General features: G+C 40.5%; 2 protein-coding genes across 3 annotated transcripts in view; one reads left to right on the plus strand and one right to left on the minus strand.

The window, feature by feature from the left end:
* The first annotated feature begins 916 nt into the window (after nucleotides 1-916).
* On the plus strand, nucleotides 917-2,072 carry NANOS1 (nanos C2HC-type zinc finger 1). The gene has a single exon (XM_083364609.1). It carries the CDS (start codon nucleotides 1,081-1,083, stop codon nucleotides 1,930-1,932), a length of 852 nt encoding a protein of 283 aa, XP_083220735.1. The 5' UTR covers nucleotides 917-1,080; the 3' UTR covers nucleotides 1,933-2,072.
* An 8,097-nt stretch (nucleotides 2,073-10,169) lies between these two features.
* EIF3A (eukaryotic translation initiation factor 3 subunit A) overlaps nucleotides 10,170-20,243 on the minus strand; it is a 32,932-nt gene continuing 22,858 nt past the window's right edge. Inside the window, exons 19-22 of one of the 2 annotated variants that reach the window (XM_083363468.1) lie at nucleotides 18,781-19,847; nucleotides 16,814-16,988; nucleotides 13,727-13,914; nucleotides 10,170-11,359 (exon numbers count right to left, since the gene is read on the minus strand). In XM_083363468.1, the coding sequence (XP_083219594.1) occupies nucleotides 11,136-11,359; nucleotides 13,727-13,914; nucleotides 16,814-16,988; nucleotides 18,781-19,847 (1,654 nt within the window). In that variant the 3' untranslated portion in view covers nucleotides 10,170-11,135. Of the gene's footprint in view, nucleotides 11,360-13,726; nucleotides 13,915-16,813; nucleotides 16,989-18,424; nucleotides 18,685-18,780; nucleotides 19,848-20,243 lie in introns of those variants that run through there. The other variant, XR_014492618.1, reaches the window with a different exon arrangement.

The following is a 20,243-nucleotide window of genomic DNA, read 5'->3' on the forward strand; positions in this document are numbered from 1 at the left end:
AAAACAAAGTCAATAAAAGTGTAACACTGCTCTTGTGGCTTGGCATACGGTTAAGATGGCAGTGCGATAAGAAAGTTCTGCAAACAGCGTTTCCAAGTGCAAAGGCAGCATCCCCTTCAAACCCTGCAGGTCTTCTTTACAACGCAGAGCGACTCCATCTCCACCCGTTTGCCCAACAACACACAAGCAAACAGGGGTTCTGCGTTGCACAGCGATCTTGGTCGTGTGCAACCTTGTGTGCATGCCCAAGATGGCAATATGTTCTCCCCCTCCTTTTGGAAACGTTAGAGCAGACTTCGTAAGCTCCCACAACCGAAGCCAACTTGGTTTGTCACGTCGGTTGTTTTAATTCACTACACCTGGAGTCTGCCCGCGCAGCAAAATAAATAAGTAAGTAAGTAAGTAAGTAAGTAAGTAAATAAGTAAATAAATAAATAAATAAAATAAATAAATAAATAAATAAATAAATAAATAAATAAATAAATAAATAAATAAATAAATAAATAAATAAATAAATAAATAAATAAATAAATAAATAAACTTAGTTCTGAAAAGTACTGAATTGAGCTTCCACCGCGAAAACGGACTCCAGGGGTTATTTCCAATGTAATTTACTACGGGGAAAAAAAAGAGACCCTCCATTGGTCGGTCTCCAACCTCAGCGAGTCACCTACCTGCTCCGAGTTAAAAGCAGCGAGCAGAAGGCAAGACTAACGTCTACGCCCCGTTGGAAGAGATGGAGAAAAAAAAAAGGGGGTACGAAAGCGCGTCAGCCAATAACAGGCGGCGAAAGTGGGACAGCTTTGGCCGCTGGCCAATTAGAGCGCAGCATCAGGATTGCGCCTCCTCTTGTCCCGCCGGCTCCCCCCCTCCCCTCTATTTCAGCAGCTGCCAGCGCTAAAAAGCTTCGCAGAAGAGAAGGAGGAGTTTTCCGCGGTTGTTTTGGTGAACGGCTGGTTCGCTGGCTGGCTGACTCTTAGCCGGGCTTGTGCCGCGTTCGCCTGCGATAAACGAGGGGGGCTTGTTGTTGTTGTTGTTGTTTTGGGGACGCGCCAGCGGTTTTGGGGGGTCCGCTTTCCGATGGAGGCTTTCCACCCGAGCAAGCTGGAGAAGCACCACCATCATCACCACCATCAGCCGCCGGTGGAGTTTTTGCCAGGAGGCGGCAGGTACGCGGCGAAGAGCCACGGCGCCTCCGGGAACGCCTTTAACTCTTGGAATGATTACCTGGGCTTGGCCACTCTGATCACCAAGGCGGTCAGCCAGGAGAAGGGCTTTCGGAGCGGATCCTCTTCCGTGGTTGTGGCGGCGACCGTGCAGCAGGTGCCGGCCACCGAGGAAGGCGAGGAGTTGGAGGAGGAGGAGGAGGAGGAAGAAGAGGAGGAGGAGGAGGACGACGAGGAGGACGAAGTGGGAGCCCCTTACTTCGAGAGCTCCCTGGATTTGCACGATTTTGACTTGTGCGGCCATCGCCACCTTCATCCTAGCGAAAGCCTGCTGCTGGAGGAGCGTTTCGCCGATTTTAGCCCCTTCTCGGGCAGATCCAGCCCGGCCTCGGGGGTTTTCAACTGCTCCCCCGACCATCTGGAAAGAGATCGCTCGCCTCACGCTTGGGGCGGCCGCCTGCTGGTTGATGGCCGGCTACAAGCTGCCCCGAAAAGCGCCACCAGGCTGCTGAAGCCGGAATTGCAAGTGTGTGTTTTCTGCCGGAATAATAAGGAAGCCGTGGCCCTCTACACCACGCACATCCTCAAGGGACCCGACGGCAGAGTCTTGTGCCCGGTGCTGAGGCGATACACGTGCCCTCTCTGTGGAGCCAGTGGGGACAATGCCCACACCATCAAGTATTGCCCCTTGTCTAAAATGCACGGGAGCGCCCCCAAACAACCGCTTAAAAACGCCCGGCACATCCTGGGCAAGAAGCTCCGCTAAGGAGGGGCGCTTCTCGAGCCTTGGCCGCCTCGGTGTTTGTGGAGACGGGACTGCGGATGAAAAGACATTGATTGGATCGAGGAACAACAAAAAAATCCACCACGATTCATTCTTTTTTCTGTTCTCTTGCGCGCGTGTGCCCTCTACAGCAGCGTTTCCCAACCTTAGGAACTTGAAGATGCGTGGACTTCAACTCCCAGAATTCCCCAGCCAGCATAGCTGGCTGGGGAATTCTGGGAGTTGAAGTCCACGCATCTTCAAGTTCCTAAGGTTGGGAAACGCTGCTCTACAGGGATATTAAAAAAAAAAACCAAGGCATTTCCTTTTGGGTTGTTGTTTTTTTTTAAACCCTGTAATCAAATGTTTCTTAATATATTTAAAGATGAAGCCGTAGAATGTACAGAGAGATGTTCTTGATTTATGTATCAAATAATTAATTGAGTATAGTTTCTAGTTTGTATATGTAGTAGCCAGGGACCCTGGCCTCTGAATTAACTCTTTAAGAATTATATCATACCGTTTAGAGGGACTGTAATTTGTTTATTGTGAAACTTACCAGATTTTTAAATGGGACTAAGGATATCTCTTAGGCGTATGCTCCGTTTGCTGCTGTAGCTTTCTTTCATATTCTTGGCTGGAAAGGGAGCACTTTTGAATAAAGGAAATACTGCCTTTAAACGAGGCAGCGTAATACAAGTAATGTGTATGAATCAAATAATTTTTAAGGAGCTGTTTGGCTGGTCCTGCAATGGTTATAAAGCAAGGTTGGAAAGATTTATTAAATGTGTTGAATTGGCATTTGCTTCCTTTGCTGTCTTCATTGTCTTCAAGCAATATTCTGATTACTAAAAAAAAATGGGCTGCACTTTATGCTTAGAAGTCTTAGTTTCTCAACCTTTTTTTCCTTCAGTTATTAAGCTCCATTTCAAGCACCTGCCTGTTTTGAGATTTCACCATTGCCTCCTTTCTCCAAATTCTAGTTAACTCCAGCTGGTCCAATTGAGACCACCTGGATGATCTTTGTGACCCCCTTTAGAAAAACCTGGTTTTTCCCCCTGAATATTCTCCCATCACCTCAATACATTTTTTCCTTCCCCAACCAAGACTGGTTTGGCCTGTCCTTCTGTGCCATCCTTTCCCACCCACTCACCTCCCAAAATATGTATTAGACTACATATTTGTGTAGCTGGCGTGGAAGTTGTAAAGTGGATTTGTTTTGTAAATTTGAAGTTGTAAATCAGCCTGATAAGTTATGCCTTTTAACGCCAGATGATGGTAGTGCCTTTTCTAACATTTTTTATTAAAAGCTTTTATGAACTGCATGCCACATAGTTTTCATCCTATAATGTAAGAGTAGTATCAGAATGGCAGCTTACTTCAAATTAAGTTGATACAAAAATCTCTCAAAGTATACTATAAAAACAAGGGAAGAGAAAAAAAACATCCCTGTATAATTCAAAAACAAAGGCAAATGAGTTGTCTCTTCCTATGCAATGTCTTTAAAACTAAATAGCAAAAAAGAAATATGTATGTTCAACTTAAGAAATAGATATAAATCCACAAATGGTACATATAGCAGTAAAAGCTGGTTATGATTTATTGCTCCAAACGCTATATTTTTATTTCCCCCCTCAGTATACTACCGGTAAGTACTGTTTGATATTGGTTTCCAGCGTGAAAGCCAGTGTTAGTTTCAATATAATCTAAGATATTTTTTTCCACAGCAAGTATAGAGTTAATGTCTGCCAATTATATTTTTCACATATGAGTAGCATGCCATTTTTAACAAGATACATGCTGTTAGTAAGATTGAAACTAGCATTGTAAAACTAACAGCATTCGTTATTCAAATTATATATTGCTTACTTTACACATATATAATCACACACACAAAACCCACTAGGTGATTGCTACACTCCAAAATTATTTTTAGCAAGTTTGTAAAAAGTGCTACCTGAAATCTATGAGTTGTAAACTACAGAGAATGTGACTAAAGAGTACCAAAGAAAGGCACATCCGTTTTCTGTGCTAACCATTTCATGTTTTTCAAGTAATTTTGTTAAAGGTAACAGTAAAAATGCAAAAAAGAAAAATAGAAAGGAATAAAAGGTACAAAGGAGAAAAAATAGGAAAAATGCAAAGAATAAAAATAATTAAATATATATATAGTGACTCCCAACCTGAATCACAAGTATAACCAATTTTAGTAACTTTTTATGTTCTTAAATGGCAAAAAATAATCTCCATACCGCCTGTTATGTTTAATTACTATTTAACCTTGATCAAATTAACCAAGTTTATATTCATTTTGCAGCCAATCTTTCATCCATTCAAACAATAACAAGACATAGAACTTGATTTTCTTTACTCTGCCCCTTCTCATGAAACTCTTCAACAAATGTTTTATAAATCTAAAATAGAAAAATTATCCAGGTCACTCTCTTGGTTTCTTTGTATGTCTCTTTAATTAAGCAAGTTTCTTTTGTGTATCAATTGAAGCACGTTTTTCCATATCATTATTAGTCTGTCATTTCAACTGTTTCGGTCTTGTCAGGTAAAACTTGTTCCACTTTCATAACATCTTCTATCCAGAGGCAGATGTTTTTAATTCAGTTTTTTGAAAATATTCAATATTTCCAGTGTTAAGACAATCTGGCATCATATTGTCATTTGTTTTTCTTTAATTGAAATTTGTAGTTACCTCTAGAGTCCAATTTTTAAAATCTTACTTTTTAAAAAATTCAAAACAAAAGCATTTTCCCATAGGAGGGATGATTTATAATTCGAGAATCTTATTTAAAGTTAATGTGAACATTTAATATTTAATCTGGACATTTTTGAAAAATTAAATTTATAAGCTAGTAGTTGAAATCACCTTTTTTTCAGTTTTCACCTTCAAAGGTTTCCAATTGGTGAAAAGTAGTTAATAAGCAATTTCCAAATGTGATTATGAAAGTATGTAAACTTAGTATCCTTTTAAAAGCACTGACTACAATTTGAGCAAGACGGCTATTCCCTTATCTCCCAGTTCTCAAATCCCACCAGAGACCAATGTCTTGTGGTCTCATGATGAAGGACCAACTGTCTAGGGCACTTTTGTATGATCTCTAGACCAGAGGTCCCCAACCTTTTGGGCACCAGGGACCTGTCCCGTAGAGAGGTTTTTTCGCGGACCGGAGAGGGCGTGGTTTCATGTACTGTCTGCATACCACAGATGGGGCTTTACTTGTTTACACGGATCGGTTTCTGGCATGCTGTGGCCCGCTGCCAGGCCACAGACTGGGGGTTGGAGACCCCTGCTCTAGACCTCTCCTTTATTTGGAGAGGTTTGAAGAGCCAGTCCACTTGCCAGTCCTTCATTCTTAGCCACAGTTGTTGGCTCTGCTTTTCACAAGAGCCATTTTCAGTCCACCTCTGGAAGCCACATGCTAACCATTTCAGAGTACAGCGTTCACTCATACGGGATAAAACAGTCCTGAAGACAAATGCTCTGTTATCCTACGTAGCAACTGCTAGAACAATTTGGCAAGCTTTCCCCAACTACATATCCTACAATTCTCATTATCTTCAGTGACTTTAAAACAGAAAATTAACAACTAAAAAAAATTACACTTTGGCGCCCTCTACATGTGTGGATAGTTGAGAATTCTGGGAATTATAAGCCACACATGAAAGCACCCAACTGGGAAGTTTATTGAAATAATGCTTCTTTAAAATAAGAAAGCAGATTGAGGATAGGCTCTCAGAAAAATCTAAGGTTAAATATAATTTGTGAGTTAGCATGTGTAAAACCAGGCGATCTGCCTCATTTAATAGTGACTTGGCAAGTTGTGTGAATACATTTGCATGTTTATAAAACTGGGGATCTTTTAAGTGAATGAGCACCTTTGAGTTCAGCTGCATTATTTACAGACATGGATTATTCTGCTTGTTTTCCACTGTTTTTGTTTTCATGGAGGCCTATAGATGGCACACAATCAAACTTCGAGGATGGAGAAGGCTTTGTGTATTTCCTTGGAAAATGAAACTGGACTATGATGTAACCTTTGTTTTAAATACATTTCAAATTTTTGCTGCCTTATTTGCCTCCCCACATATAATTTTTAAGTCTTTTTAGAATGAATTTTCAGTCTATGTCAATGAAGACACCTGTAGGCTCCTCAATAGTATTCCTGTAACAGGCTTGCTATGAATATTTGCCCTTCAATAATAAAATTAAGTTTGTAAATATTTAGAACATTGGAAATGAAAAATTGTTTAGGAACTTACTGTCAGGTTCTATAAGTCTTCTTAAAATAAATTCTATATAATACAATATAAGTTTAATAGGCATTATTCCCTTAAAGTTGTTATAGCATTAGTAAAAGAGAAATTATTGGGAATCTGTAGCCCTGAGCTGTACAAATGAAATAATCAAATTGTCTTAAGGCAAATACAGGAAGAAATAATTTGACAAAAATTTCAATCAATCTTCATACTTGGTTTTGTTCAAAGCAGACTGGGAGACTGTTCAGAGAAAGATTGTTCATATTTGCTTCAAACATTTGGTTTTAAATAAATCAAAAAAGTAAGCCTTCTATACAGTAATCAGCTATTAGGGCACATGTTATTAGGTTTCTGCAATATATTAAAAGTTAGAAAAGTAGATTTAGATTATCCAATTTATGCAATCTAACAAAACACATATTTCTATCTGCAAAGTAAGCAATTGTAATCAAGTTGCAACTGACAATGCTTCCTTTAACAAACTACTGACATCGGTACATAAATTTAGTAATTGAAATATTATCCCAGAATTGAGATTTAGCATCTTATATTCCAAACAAAATTACCTGATAATTTTAGTGAAATCAATAGGAATACTGAAAAATAAGATAAATTAGTTTAGAGAGAAACATCAATGTTATTTTGTTCCTTTATGAGCAGATGGAATGGAAGCTCATTTGTGTACGGTCACTCATGCGCTCGTGACCTCTCGCCTAGACTACTGTAACGCTCTCTACATGGGACTTCCCTTGAAGACTGCTCGGAGGCTCCAACTGGTACAGAATGCGGCCGCGAGAGTTGTCTTGGGAGTTTCCCGGTACTCCCATGTTACACCTTTGCTCCGTGAGCTGCATTGGTTGCCAGTTGTCTTCCGGGTAAGGTTCAAGGTTTTGGTTATGATCTTTAAGTCCCTACATGGCATGGGTCCGCGATACCTCGAGGACCACCTGCTGCCGGCGTCGACTCCCCTCCGCCCTGTGCGCGCCCACAGAGAGGGCCTCCTCAGGGTGCCTCCTGTCAAGGAATGTCGACTGGTGGCCCCCAGGGGGAGGGCCTTCTCTGTGGGTGCTCCGGCGTTATGGAATCAACTGCCGGTCGAGCTCCGGATGGCATCAGACCTCCGATCCTTCCGTCGCGGGTTGAAGACCCATTTATTTGAACTAGCGGGTCTGGCCTGATGGGGGTACTTGGGTTTTTTATTGGTTTGTTTTAGTATTCTGGTTTTAACTTGGGCATTAATTTAATTATTTTTTAATGTTTGTATTGGTGTTTATATTTATGCCCTGTGAACCGCCCTGAGTCCCTTTGGGAGAAGGGCGGTATAAAAATCTCAATAAAATTAAATTAAATTAAATTTTTGTAACACAAGGAATCTATGGATGAATAAAGAGATTAATTATTTTAAGCAATCTAAAACCAGTTCAAAATGTTAAATTTGCCAGATGAACAATAAAACACATATGAAAGTAGTGTGGGGGGGAATAAATATATTCCCTTATCATTTCCTAAATAGGTCTCGGGAAAATGCAATATGTATACTATGTATTAATGTGTACATCATTTTTTCTGGATAATTTAAAAGCACATTCTTAGTATCCTATTATAAATTTGGATGTAATAGAAACTATTAAAAAGAGTCCTAAAATTGCCAGGACAGATAAAATTTTGTTTTCAGAATGTGTTTACAAAAATTATTTCTGAAAAAAAGTTTTGCTTTCATCTAATATTTGTAGTTAAAACACAAGAATAAAAAGACACCTCACACTAGAATTGTTTATATAATCCAAACAGTAAAGGACATATACTTATGAATATTTACCGAATCTAATTTCTACACACTTGGGAAAATTCATATTCATCAACAAAGTTTATATCCAGGTACAAATAAGAAACAGTAAGGACTCATAGGGACAAAAAAAGGCATTTTTCTGGAAGAAAAGTCTCTTAGAATTCTTTTCCCCAGCAGAAAGAAGTTTGATGCTTGTTGCTTAAGGTTATTCAGGATACAAAGAAATATTATTCCAGGTATCTATTACAATTGGATATAACATGTAGAATGTATGATTGGCTTCCTTTTGAACTTGTCCTGCCATAACTGTTTTGCTATTTTGTTGTAGCAAATGTACATTCTGTATATTCAATAACGTTATTAAAAACTAGGATGAAATGTCCCTAATTATGTTTTCAACAGTGGGGGGGGGATTCATTGTTAGAGTGAATTGAGACAGAAGCTTTATAGCAGCTATTTTTCTATCCGTGGTAGGGAAGCTCAAAGAAACAAGTACTAAAAGGTAAAGGTAAAGGTTCCCCCGCACATGCGTGCTAGTCGTTTCCAACTCTAGGGGCCGGTGCTCATCTCCGTTTCAAAGCCGAAGAGCCAGCGCTTGTCCGAGGACGTCTCCGTGGTCATGTGGCCGGTATGACTAGACGCCAAAGGCGCACGGAACGCTGTTACCTTCCCACTGTAGTGGTCCCTATTTTTCTACTTGCATTTTTTACGTGCTTTCAAACTGCTAGGTTGGCAGAAGCTGGGATGAGTAACAGGCGCTCACTCTGTTACGTGGCACTCGGGATTCGACCCGCCAAACTGCCGACCTTCTCATCGACAAGCTCAGCGTCCTAACCCACTGAGCCACCGCGTCCCTAAACAAGTACTACAGGAGAATAAATACATTTTTGTCAGTACAGAACACTTCAGTTGTTTCACATTTCACTCTTAATCAATTCATTTTGTGGCTCTATATAAAGGTTCTCACTCCATTACAGTTATTCCACAACTTACGACCACAAATTTCTGTTCCTAAGACAGTTGTTAAGTGAGTCACTGCAGTTAAGTTAGTAACACGATTAAGGGAATCTGGCTTTCCCATTGACTTTGCCAGTCAGAAGTTCACAAAAGGTTATCATAAAACCCCGGATACTGCAACCCTAATGAATACGTGCCAGTTCCCATGACCACACAGATCAAGCAACATTGAAAGTATGGAAAATGGTCTAAGACTGTATGGAGTCAACTGTATGCAATCCTTTTTTCATACTTATTTTGAGGTTAATCTTTTCTGCACAAGTCATGGTAGCTTCCCCCAAAGGGAAATTTAACTGCTTTACTCAGGAAACTACTCATAACAGGAACTGTATCAGAAGGAGATATGATTTTAACTGTAAAATGTAGTAAGCATACATCTTTCTCCTTTGAACCTCTTACAATCTTCCAGTTTCTATGAAAACTAAATAAAATCAGGAAACACAAAACGTAACATTTTCTCCAATGAAAACATGATCTCCAAAAAATCAATTAAGAAATTTTACAGTTTCTCTATCTTAGCTGTTTTAACAGCATAGCACAGCATGAATTTTGTATAATGTATGCACATTCTAAATGCTAAAAACAAGAGATGCTGTGCAATCTATCTTATTTTATTAAGTTTACAATCTATGTTCAAGATCTAAGATACTTTGATTTTTTTCTGACAAATGCTGTTATGTAATTTGAATGATTGATGTTTATTCTTCAGTGAACAGTTATCATTACTGAGTCTTTCACCCTTTTTTTTTTTACAAATGCAGGAGAAACACTGGAAATAGAAAAAAAACACCTTTCTTGATGCCTATCGTAACTGCATAACGTATTTAACAATGCAAAGTTGCATTCCTGTCTCAAAACATAATACTTTGATGATATAAACAAAGGACAACTAAGAAGTCCATGCTTATTTCAATTAAAATGAAATTGAGAATATGAAAAATATATTTCCACTGATTTTTAACTGAATTCTTGTTTGTATTTGAATTTATCTCCACTTTCCTTCTAACAGACAACTGTTTAAAAAAATACTTATTCACTGAGTAAAAGACTGCTGGAAAAAGAATATATATGTAAGTTCCTACACCAGGCTATTTCCTCAAATATGTTAGCAGAAAGATTATGAAAATCTGAAACATCAATTAAAAAGTCACAACAAAATACCAGGTTAGATTTTTAAGTTTATTTATCATTGAAGTTAAACACATAGCAGCAAGTTCCGTGTTGGCTTCAATTAAAAACCATCACTAACATTGCTATTTCAGCCCCAAATTGAAGTCAACCCACTCTTACTACAAAGCACTTGGTTTAAAGGTAAAGCACTTACCCTGAAGACAAGAAATTCAGAAGGAAAGGAGGAGTGATTGCTCCACAGATCATGTATATGAAATGACACTATATAAATGTTTCAAAAGGCAGAAATTACCAATACCAGAAAGAGTGTCTATACACAGCAAGGAACAAAAATGCTCAGCAAAAAGATTACTCAAATACTTTCAATTTTAAAAGCCTGTTGTTTCAATACTACTGTGGCACTCATTGTGAAAGTAAAGATTGCAAATGGCTTGATAAGACTGTGCATTCAAGTAGAATCTACCGAAATAAACAAAAGAAAAATTCCCAGTCTAGCTAAAAGACCCATGACATTTATTCTATATAAATCAAATTAAAACATACTGAATCCATTAATACTACCAGCAATAGCCTCTGCCATCAAATAGCAATTTTAGACTGTACAGCATTACAAAGTCATTTGTTTATGGAACCAGAAACATTGTTTTAAACATATGCTTTGCAGGCCATATCCATTTTAAGGTATAAGGTTATTTAACATAAAAAACAGATTTGTTTTTGACTGAGATGTACATGCCACTCAAAGAATTCATTTATTTATTCTTACCACCAAGTGATCTGTGACATACAATTGACATTTTAGATAACCGGTATTTAATTTCCAACCATTAGTTGTAAGTTCTGTGCATGATCAGTTTGCATACAAGTTAAGAGTTTCATGCTTTCGTATTTCTAGAAAACTTTGTTAAAGAATTCAAATCCAGACTCTTAAAGCACCAATATTGTAATCTGTTATCAAATCAATGCAAAACACCAATTAAAGCCTGTTTGGGTTTTGAACTTAGCGTCGTACAGTGGTCCAACCTTCTTCATCAGTTTCATTTTTAGTGCGACGAAGGGATTCTCGGTCTTTATCTGTTCTCCAACCTTTCTCTTTCTCACCATCTTTTTCTCGTTCTTTGGAAACAGCAGGAGCAGGAGTAGAAGCAGCAGCAGGTGGTCTTCGAATCGTTTCACGTTCTTCACGTTCTTCTTTTCTATCATCGCCACGTCTCCAAGAGCTCACTGAAAAATAAAAAAAACAGTATTTAGCTGTACTTCATTCACTGGGCTATCTTAATGAATCAAAATCCAGAAGAATGAGTTTAATCTGATCAGCATGAAAAATGTCTTGGAGGAAATTTACCAACATGTTTCTATTACAAGATGAAAAAGTAATGAAGCATAACCACAGAACAAAATTAAGGAATAAGAAATAATTGCACTGAATTAATACATTCTACAATTTAAGACTATGAACACTGTACTACCAACGTTTCAGAATACATTGCAAATTCAAAATTATGGTTATATGTATTACAAAAACTTATAGAATTACAAACTTGGAAGAAAACAATCACGGCACTGTTGAGTACAGAATGGTAATTTAGATCTCATGGTTCAATTCACCATAAAGATTCTGTGCATAAACTCACATTTAAGTATTTCTGATACTGTTTCCCCCAAAATAAGACCCAGTCTCTTTTTTTTTTGGCCTCCAAGAGGCACCAGGTTTTATTTGGGGAGGGGGTGTGTGTTTCTTTTCCACTCACCTCACGGCGACAGCCCTGCCCAGCCAACCCACTTCTTCTGCAGCTGAAGGAGCAGCTTCATTCTGCAGAGAATGGAGCACAGGCCTGCATTTCGCAGTCAGAGGCCTCTGCAGCCAAGAACCGAGCTGCAGATTCAATCCATAGCTCAATGTAATAATTCATTCCCTTCTTGAGAAACTATAACTATATCCAACATTTTTCATCCAGTTTCCAATCTTTCCTTTCTAGAGAAGATGGTGATTATGCAGCAGCTCCAAAGAAGTCTGAAAGGAGAGAATCATCTGGACTCCTTTCAGTCAGGATTCAGGCCAAGGTATGGAGTCAAGACAGGACTGATTGCACTTCAGGATGATCTCTGTTGAGGATGGGATGGGGATCATGCATCAATCCTTTTGGTATCATTGATCATACCACTGGAATAGCCTTGGGGGGGAGGGGTCGGATTTTCCTCCTTCTTCCAGGATCAGTTCCAGTTGGTGTTGATAGAGAAGGAGATGTTCAGGCCAAGGCCCTTATGTGGAGTGCCACAAGGTTTGGTGATGTTCCCTTTCCTGTTTTAACATTTACGTGAAGTCACTGTTGAGGTCATTTATTGGCTCAAGATGAGGCATCATCAGTATGTTCTGTTCACAGTCCCTCATGCCATGGTCATCCCCTACTTGGATTACTGCAGTATGTCCAAATAGGGCTGCTCTCAAAAAGGTGTTTGGAAACTTAAGCTGATGCAAAATGTGGTGGTGTGCAGTTACCGGTACCAGTCACTGAGCTCCACGACCTACACTGGTTACCACTTTGCTTCGAGATGTAATTCAAGTTGCTCATAGTTACCTTTAAAGCAGGGGCCCCCAACCTGTGGGCCACAGCCTACTACCAGGCCATGGCTTCTTGGCCACCGGGCCACGTGAAAGGGTAGTTGCTGCATGCACTTGTGCATGCACTCACCCCCCACACTTGCGCTAGCACCGCCCCGAGCATCCCTCTGATGCTAGCATCGCCTAAGCATCCCACTTGCACTAGCGCCACTCAGAGCATACCACCAGTGCTAGAACTGCCCCGCCCGAGCGTCCTACCGGCACTAGCACCACCCCAAGTGCCCCGCTGGTGCCAGTACCACCCCGAACATCCTGCTGTTAGCACCACCCCATTTACAGCACTTGCACGGCCCCGTTTGTGCTTGTGCTTGGCTTGTTTTTGTGTACGTATGTGCACGCGGCTGATTTGTGTACACGCGCGTAAGCGTTAACAGCTGCCTCCCTTTCCGGGCTGCCAAACCAAAAAGGTTGGTGACCTCTGCTTTAAAGCACTTCATGGCTTGGGGCTGGGCTACCTCTGGGACCATCTCTCCCCAGTGGTGTCTATGAGTACTATGAGATCCAGCAGGAGAAGCATGTTCTGGGTCCCATCTATAAGACAGCACCACCTGGAAGGGCCTTGGAAGAAAGTCTTTACTGTAATGACACCTGCTCTCTGGAACATCATTATCCCAGAGGTTAGACTTATCCTAACCCTGCTGGACTTTTGCAAGGCATGGAAAATTTGGCTCTGTCATCAAGCCCGGGGCTCTGTTAGGATAGGTGAGCCCATTTCTTGGTGTTGGTAGTGTTAAATCAGCTGCTATACTGTTTTATGTTATTTCTGTTGTTTTTAAACTTGTTTTTAACCATTAACCTCCTAGAGATGGATGCATATGAGAAATGCATATGAGATGGTTGTCCATATACATTTATTAAATATATAAAAATAAATATGCACCACCTGCATTTTTTGTAATGGAAATGCATTCCCTATTTTTCTGGTAGGGTTTATGTAACAATAATAGAATTGTGTAGAAGTACTCTACCTTCTTCCCGATCTGTTCTGGGTGGAGGTCCTCTCCTTTCTCTCTCTTCACCACGGCGATCTCGAAGATCACGACCAACACGGTCATCTCTAGAGTCACGACCACCTCTGTCCCATTCATCACGACGAACTGAATCTCTCCAGCTAGAGGTTTCCTCAGCTGCTCCTCTTCTCCAACCAGTGTCATCCCTTTAATTATAAAAGTTGTATCAGTCCTAAAGAAAGGACCTTCAAACTACAGGTTATCTGCAGGAGAATGACTTATATCATCAGTATTTTCATATAGATTGCAATTAGCACTGGGAAAGAAGTATTTTAAAAAGATAATGGATATTTAAAATGCCTTTGGAAAAAAAAATAATATACAGGTTAATGTTAATGTTAATGGTCAATGACCACTCATGTAGCAATCTTCCAAAATTGCAACAACCCTGAAGAAGCGGTACTTATGAGCAGTCCTCAGAGTTTCAGCCATCCCAGCACCCCAGCAGTGACTGATCATGATCTGGACAAGTCCACATGATCTGGGCAACAAGCCCACAATTACAATGGTTGCAGCATCCTGTTGTCATGTGATCACCAATCACCTTCGCATGAGCAATGTCAATGGGGAAACTGGCAGGAAAGATTACAACTGTCTTCTGTAAGTTCCTACTCCTACTCCCACCGCTTTTTATCCAGATGAGTCTACACTCTGTATAGCACATGCAGCCACTCCTTGCTGGTTGCCTTCAAATCACAGTAGGCACTTGCCCAGTGCCAGCTTGCTTGCCTCCCCCAGACTTGCGACTTCCTGTCAGCTTCCCCACTGACTTTGCTTGTTCAAAGCTGGCATGAAGCTGCAAGGAGGTCCTTCCTTAAGGTCTTATGATCCTCACTTAATGGCAGCAATGGAGACTGTAAGGATTGCTGTTGCTAAGTGATGTGGTCATGTGACATTGTGCTTTATGACCGCACTGCTTAGTTAAGCAAGGGCTATCTATAAAATGGAAGCATCCCTAAATTTTTGTGAACATGCAAATTGTTTCTATAGTATCTTTTTTTTAAAAAAAAGAAATATTTCCAACCCAATGGAATGTTGGGAAAAAAGTATGTAAAGGGACCCCGGATTCTCTCTTTACATTCTGTCTGTCCGTCTGTCTGTCAATCAGCAAAGCAGGTCCCTAAAGACAGAACAGAATGGAACCAAAGGAACAAAAGAAAGATTGACTTTGAAACTGGTCAGATGAGGCCTGCAGACTTTAGGAGAAAATTCCCCCAATGGATCCAAAGAGGCAGTACAGGATGTCACTTAGGATGTTGATGACCACTCCATTCTAAGCCCCTCTCTCTTGGTCACACAATTCAAAGTGAAGGATATGAAGCCTATTTCATGCTTCCCAATCACATACATATAACCAATACACAGATGTAAAAGCAGAAGTACACATACTTACAAACATACAGTGGCAACACATACACATCACCCTGATTAGATTATCACAGAACACAAGAGGCAAGATATATGCATGCATCCTAATTAGCAACTGGAGAATAAGCACAAACACACAGAGACATAGCAAAGTAATATATGTTCTGTTCCAGCCTACAACCGGCCCTGTTTGTGTGTCAGGGACAACCCCTTTTTCCTTTTTACAGTCAATAGGCTGGAAAAACCCCACCCAAATTTATTTACAGTTCAAACAAAAAAGCAACAGAATATTTCCTTCAATAAATGAATCAAAATATCAAACAAGAGTTAAACAGAAGTAGCAAGAACAGACCAGGACTCTCTTAGAATGTCTCCAAACGGTTTCCCTCAGCAACCAGCCCCGCCCACACCTTCCCCTTTTATTATCAGTCCCAAGGTGTGGCTTCTCACTGCCTTCTCCTCCTCTCACTGAGTTGCCTCATTGATTTTCTCTGCTCTGCTCTGCTGGATTGCCTTCTGCTTCTAGCGTCTCTGAACACATTCAGCTGTGAATCTTCTGAGTCCGACACCTCATACACAGCTCAGCCTCATGAGGAACATGACTGGAGGGGCCAGGCTGAGAGTCCTGCAGTGCATCAGAGCCTCCCTCTGACACCAAAGGCTCTCCAAACCCCTCCTCCTCCTCAGATTCATCAGACTCAGCTGCTGGGAGCACAGGCTGACACTGAATCACAACAATATATTATTCTGTTACGTAGGATATACATATACTGTGTGTGTGTGTGTGTGTGTGTGTGTGTGTGTGTAAGTATTTATCAAGTCTTTTGAATACCTTGCTGGTTAAATCTTTCCTGTTTCAGCCTAACCCAAGGCTATCCGCAGGCTATAGTCACAACTTACGACAGTTCATTATTTGTGTAATTTATTCAAATTGCTAATAAAGAATTAGGGAGGCTGATATGGCCATTTCGAACTTATTTTGTTCTCATCAGTCAGTCATACCCTTTATCTGAGATTCGAACCTGGGCTAATTATATATTAGGCAGTTGTTTTAACCCCTAGGCCACAGGCTCTTTCTCTCTTTATTAGCTAGGAAGCAAGGGTTAAGTATTTATCAAGTCTTTTGAATACCTTGCTGGTTAAATCTTCTTTCCTGTTTCAGCCTAACCCAAGGCTATCCGCAGGCTTAACACATATATCTCCCTTGCTTTCTAGCTAATAAAGAGAGAAAGAGCCTGTGGCCTAGGGGTTAAAACAACTGCCTAATATATAATTAGCCCAGGTTCGAATCTCAGATAAAGAGTATGACTGACTGATGAGAACAAAATAAGTTTGAAATGGCCATATCAGCCTCCCTAATTCATTAGCAATTTGAATATATATATATATATATATATATATATATATATATATATATATATATATATATATATATATATATATATATATATATATATATATACATATATACATTTTTTTAAAACTGACATATCTTTATGGTATGATCAGTATGATCAACAAGTGCATACTGATGACATATTTTAACATATGTTCCCTAAACCAAGTATTTCTTTTCACAGAATACCACACACTCCACTAGTCTCAAAATTATCTTCTGGTTCATAAAGAAAAATAAATAAATCATCATATACTATTAAAATGTAATAAAAGTCTAACCTAGGACGCCTAAAACGTTCTTCCCGATCAAAGTCACGATCTTTGTCAAATTCTCGTTCCTTTTCATTTTCATCACGGTCTTTATCTCTATCCCATTCACGATCTTCTGAAGGTCTGGAATCCCGTGGAGGTCCCCAGCTGTCTTCTCGAGCCTTTTCTCGTTCTCTCCATCCACCTAATAGCAGCAAAACATAATCTTTTAAAAGCTAATTTCAATAGCATGTGGAACATCCATTTCAGCATTCTTTAGCCAAATTCCCTATTTTCCTGTCATTCCTGTAATATCTTTTGCCAGATCCCACAACTGTGCAAAATTTGATTGGTAAGATTAGTGTTTGGGAGTTCACTGTTCTGTAATGTGAAAAAACTGAAAAAATTTCATTCCAGAAGTGTATTCTATACTGCTTTTTTCCAATCGGTGGTAAAGCAATTAATATAGGAAAGCAATGGGGGAAGTGAGCTAAATTTAGTGGGTTTCAGGTTTAACAAGTAAGAAACATTTCAAATTTTTTTAAAAAATTATTTTTCACTTTAATTTATAATAAGTAGCTGCCAGACGTTGTCATCTGGTCTAAACCATAGTATTAAAGAAAATATCATTCACAAATTCCCCAGAACATTATGATGACAGATGCAAATAAGACCTTTTCATAAAAAGCAGCAATACTTTAACTATGAAAAGCAAAATCAGTTTTAAAAATTTAAATACTTAAAACGTTTAGACACATTAGTATTTTATTCAAGTCTCATGAAATCCAGGATGAGGTCACTGAAGTTTTTTGTGATTTTAGATATCTATAATAGAGCCTTCTAAGTCAGACTCAAATCCTGCTAATTATACTGAAAAGTTGTTGAATCAGATTACTTATTAGAACTTGGAATGTCTCCATTTAATCATTCATGCTCACTAGTCAAAAAATAAAATGGCATAAAGGTAAAGGAAAGATTTCACCTCTTACCCTGTGCCACACCTAAACTATTTCTTGGTTCTTCTTATGAGAAGAATACCACCAGCTGAAAAATAGTGTATTATGGTAAGTTTTCTACTGATTAGCAAAGGAATCAAATTATAGGTAGGTGTCAAAATGATATTTTTTTTAAAAAAAGATGGACATACCTTATATTTAAGTACTTCACTTTTCAACATTTAGTATCTGTATCGTTCAGTTTTATATTGCTAATACATTTCTGGAAATGAATAAGCCAAGGCTTTTCAACCAGCGGTATGGGTACCACCTGTGGTACATTGGCACCTGGCAGGTGGTACGCGACCATCCTAGAAAAGTGGTAGCGCGGGAGGGGAATGAGCTAAACCAGTGACAGCACTGCACAAGCCTGAGCGAGAGATGGCTAGAGCTAGGCGACTGGTGGTACTCGGATGTTACCATATCCTTAAAGTGGTACAATGGGTAAAAGGTTGAAAAGCCCTGGAATAAGCCACCACAATGCATTTAATCCATATCCCGCCACAAAACATTTAGAACAAAATGTTTATATTCTTCATGCATCTGTATACTACTAAAACTCTCACGTCTATAACCTTTAACTGGACAAAATAGTGCATCATAGAGCAACAATTTCTACAAAGGTATCTCAAAGGGGCTAACTTACAGAATGCATCCAAAACCCTGGATCCTCAACTCCGGTAGAATTGAAATTTGGCAAATATGTGATTTCTTTGGGGTTGTCATGCCATTGGCCAGAGGTTCAGTAGATCAGTCTTGCCTTAATCCTCCACAGGCTGAGTAGACTGGCCCCTCCTTTGGCTGCTGGAGATAGGTAGACCAGTCCTGCCCTAACTCTCCAACCAGCAGAAAAACAGATGTTGCTCCTGTTCCCACAGCTTTTTTGCCCTTGGTCATTCTGTTTCTCTGTTTTGGTAAGGAAATATCTCTAAAATAACGACCCAACAGGTCATGGGTTGTCTAGTTTATAATAAAAAGTTACAATTTGCATGAACTATTTACCTGGTTTACCAAATGGTCTCCAAGGTCCAGGCCTGGAATCATCTTCACGTCTGGGACCTCTGTCATCATCCAATCGTCTGGGTCCTCTGTCATCATCTGCATTACGCCAAGGTCTTCTATCCTCATCACTCCTTGAAATTCTATCATCATCCAGCCCGCGTCTAGGCCCTCGGTCATCATCCAGCCCACGCCTGGGTGTTCGGTCATCATCCAGCCCACGCCAGGGCCCTCGGTCACCATCCAGCCCGCGTCTGGGCCCTCGGTCCTCATCCAATCCTCGCCTGGGCCCTCGGTCCTCATCTGTGTTGCGCCAACTAGGTCGGTCATCATCCAGCCCACGCCTGGGCGTTCGGTCATCATCCAGCCCACGCCTGGGCGTTCGGTCATCATCCAGCCCACGCCTGGGCATTCGGTCATCATCCAGCCCACGCCTGGGCGTTCGGTCATCATCCAGCCCACGCCTGGGTGTTCGGTCATCATCCAGCCCACGCCTGGGCATTCGGTCATCATCTAGCCCACGCCTGGGTGTTCGGTCATCATCCAGCCCACGTCTGGGTGTTCGGTCATCATCCATGTTACGCCAACTTGGTCTGTCGTCATCCAAGCCACGCCTGGGTCCCCTGTCGTCATCCAAGCCACGCCTGGGTCCCCTGTCATCATCCAAGCCACGCCTGGGTCCCCTGTCATCATCCAAGCCACGTCTGGGGGTCCTGTCATCATCCAAGCCACGTCTGGGGGTCCTGTCATCATCCAAGCCACGCCTGGGGGTCCTGTCATCATCCAAGCCACGCCTAGGGGTCCTGTCATCATCCAAGCCACGCCTAGGGGTCCTGTCATCATCCAAGCCACGCCTGGGGGTCTTGTCATCTTCAGTTGAACGCCAACTTGTTCTGTCATCATCTAGGACTTTCCTTGGACCCTTGTCATCCTCTTTATCATGTTTCAATACCTTGTCTTCTGGTGCTTCCTGAGTAGGCTGTTCTGCTTCTTGTGGAGTAGCAGACTTAGTCACATCGTCTTTTCGTAAAGATTTTTCATCGTCACGTACTTCCCCACGCCGCCACTCTCTAGTAAAACAAAGCCAGAATTATGTTTTCAGATGTCCAAAACCCAATAACTGGATTACTCTTTCAAATTATAACTACGATGTAAAAAAGATGTCGAGACTCTAGAAAGGGTACAGAGAAGAGCAACCAAGATGATTAGGGGGCTGGAGGCTAAAACATATAGGGAACGGTTGCTGGAATTGGGTATGTGTAGTTTAATGAAGAGAAGGGTGAGGGGGTGACATAATAGCAATGTTCCAATATCTCAGGGGCTACCACAAAGAAGAGGGAGTCAAGCTATTCTCCAAAGCACCTGAAAGCAGGACAAGAAGCAACGGATGGAAACTAGTCAAGGAGAGAAGCAACCTAGAACTAAGGAGAAACTTCCTGACAGAACAATTAACCAGTGGAACAACC

The sequence above is a fragment of the Vipera ursinii genome, assembly GCF_947247035.1.
Source record: "Vipera ursinii genome assembly, chromosome: 5".
Classification (NCBI taxonomy): Eukaryota; Metazoa; Chordata; class Lepidosauria; order Squamata; family Viperidae; genus Vipera; species Vipera ursinii.

What these genes read in the sequence shown, in the direction of transcription:
- NANOS1 (XM_083364609.1), top strand. Translation starts at nt 1,081, where the DNA reads ATGGAGGCTTTCCACCCGAGCAAGCTGGAGAAGCACCACCATCATCAC.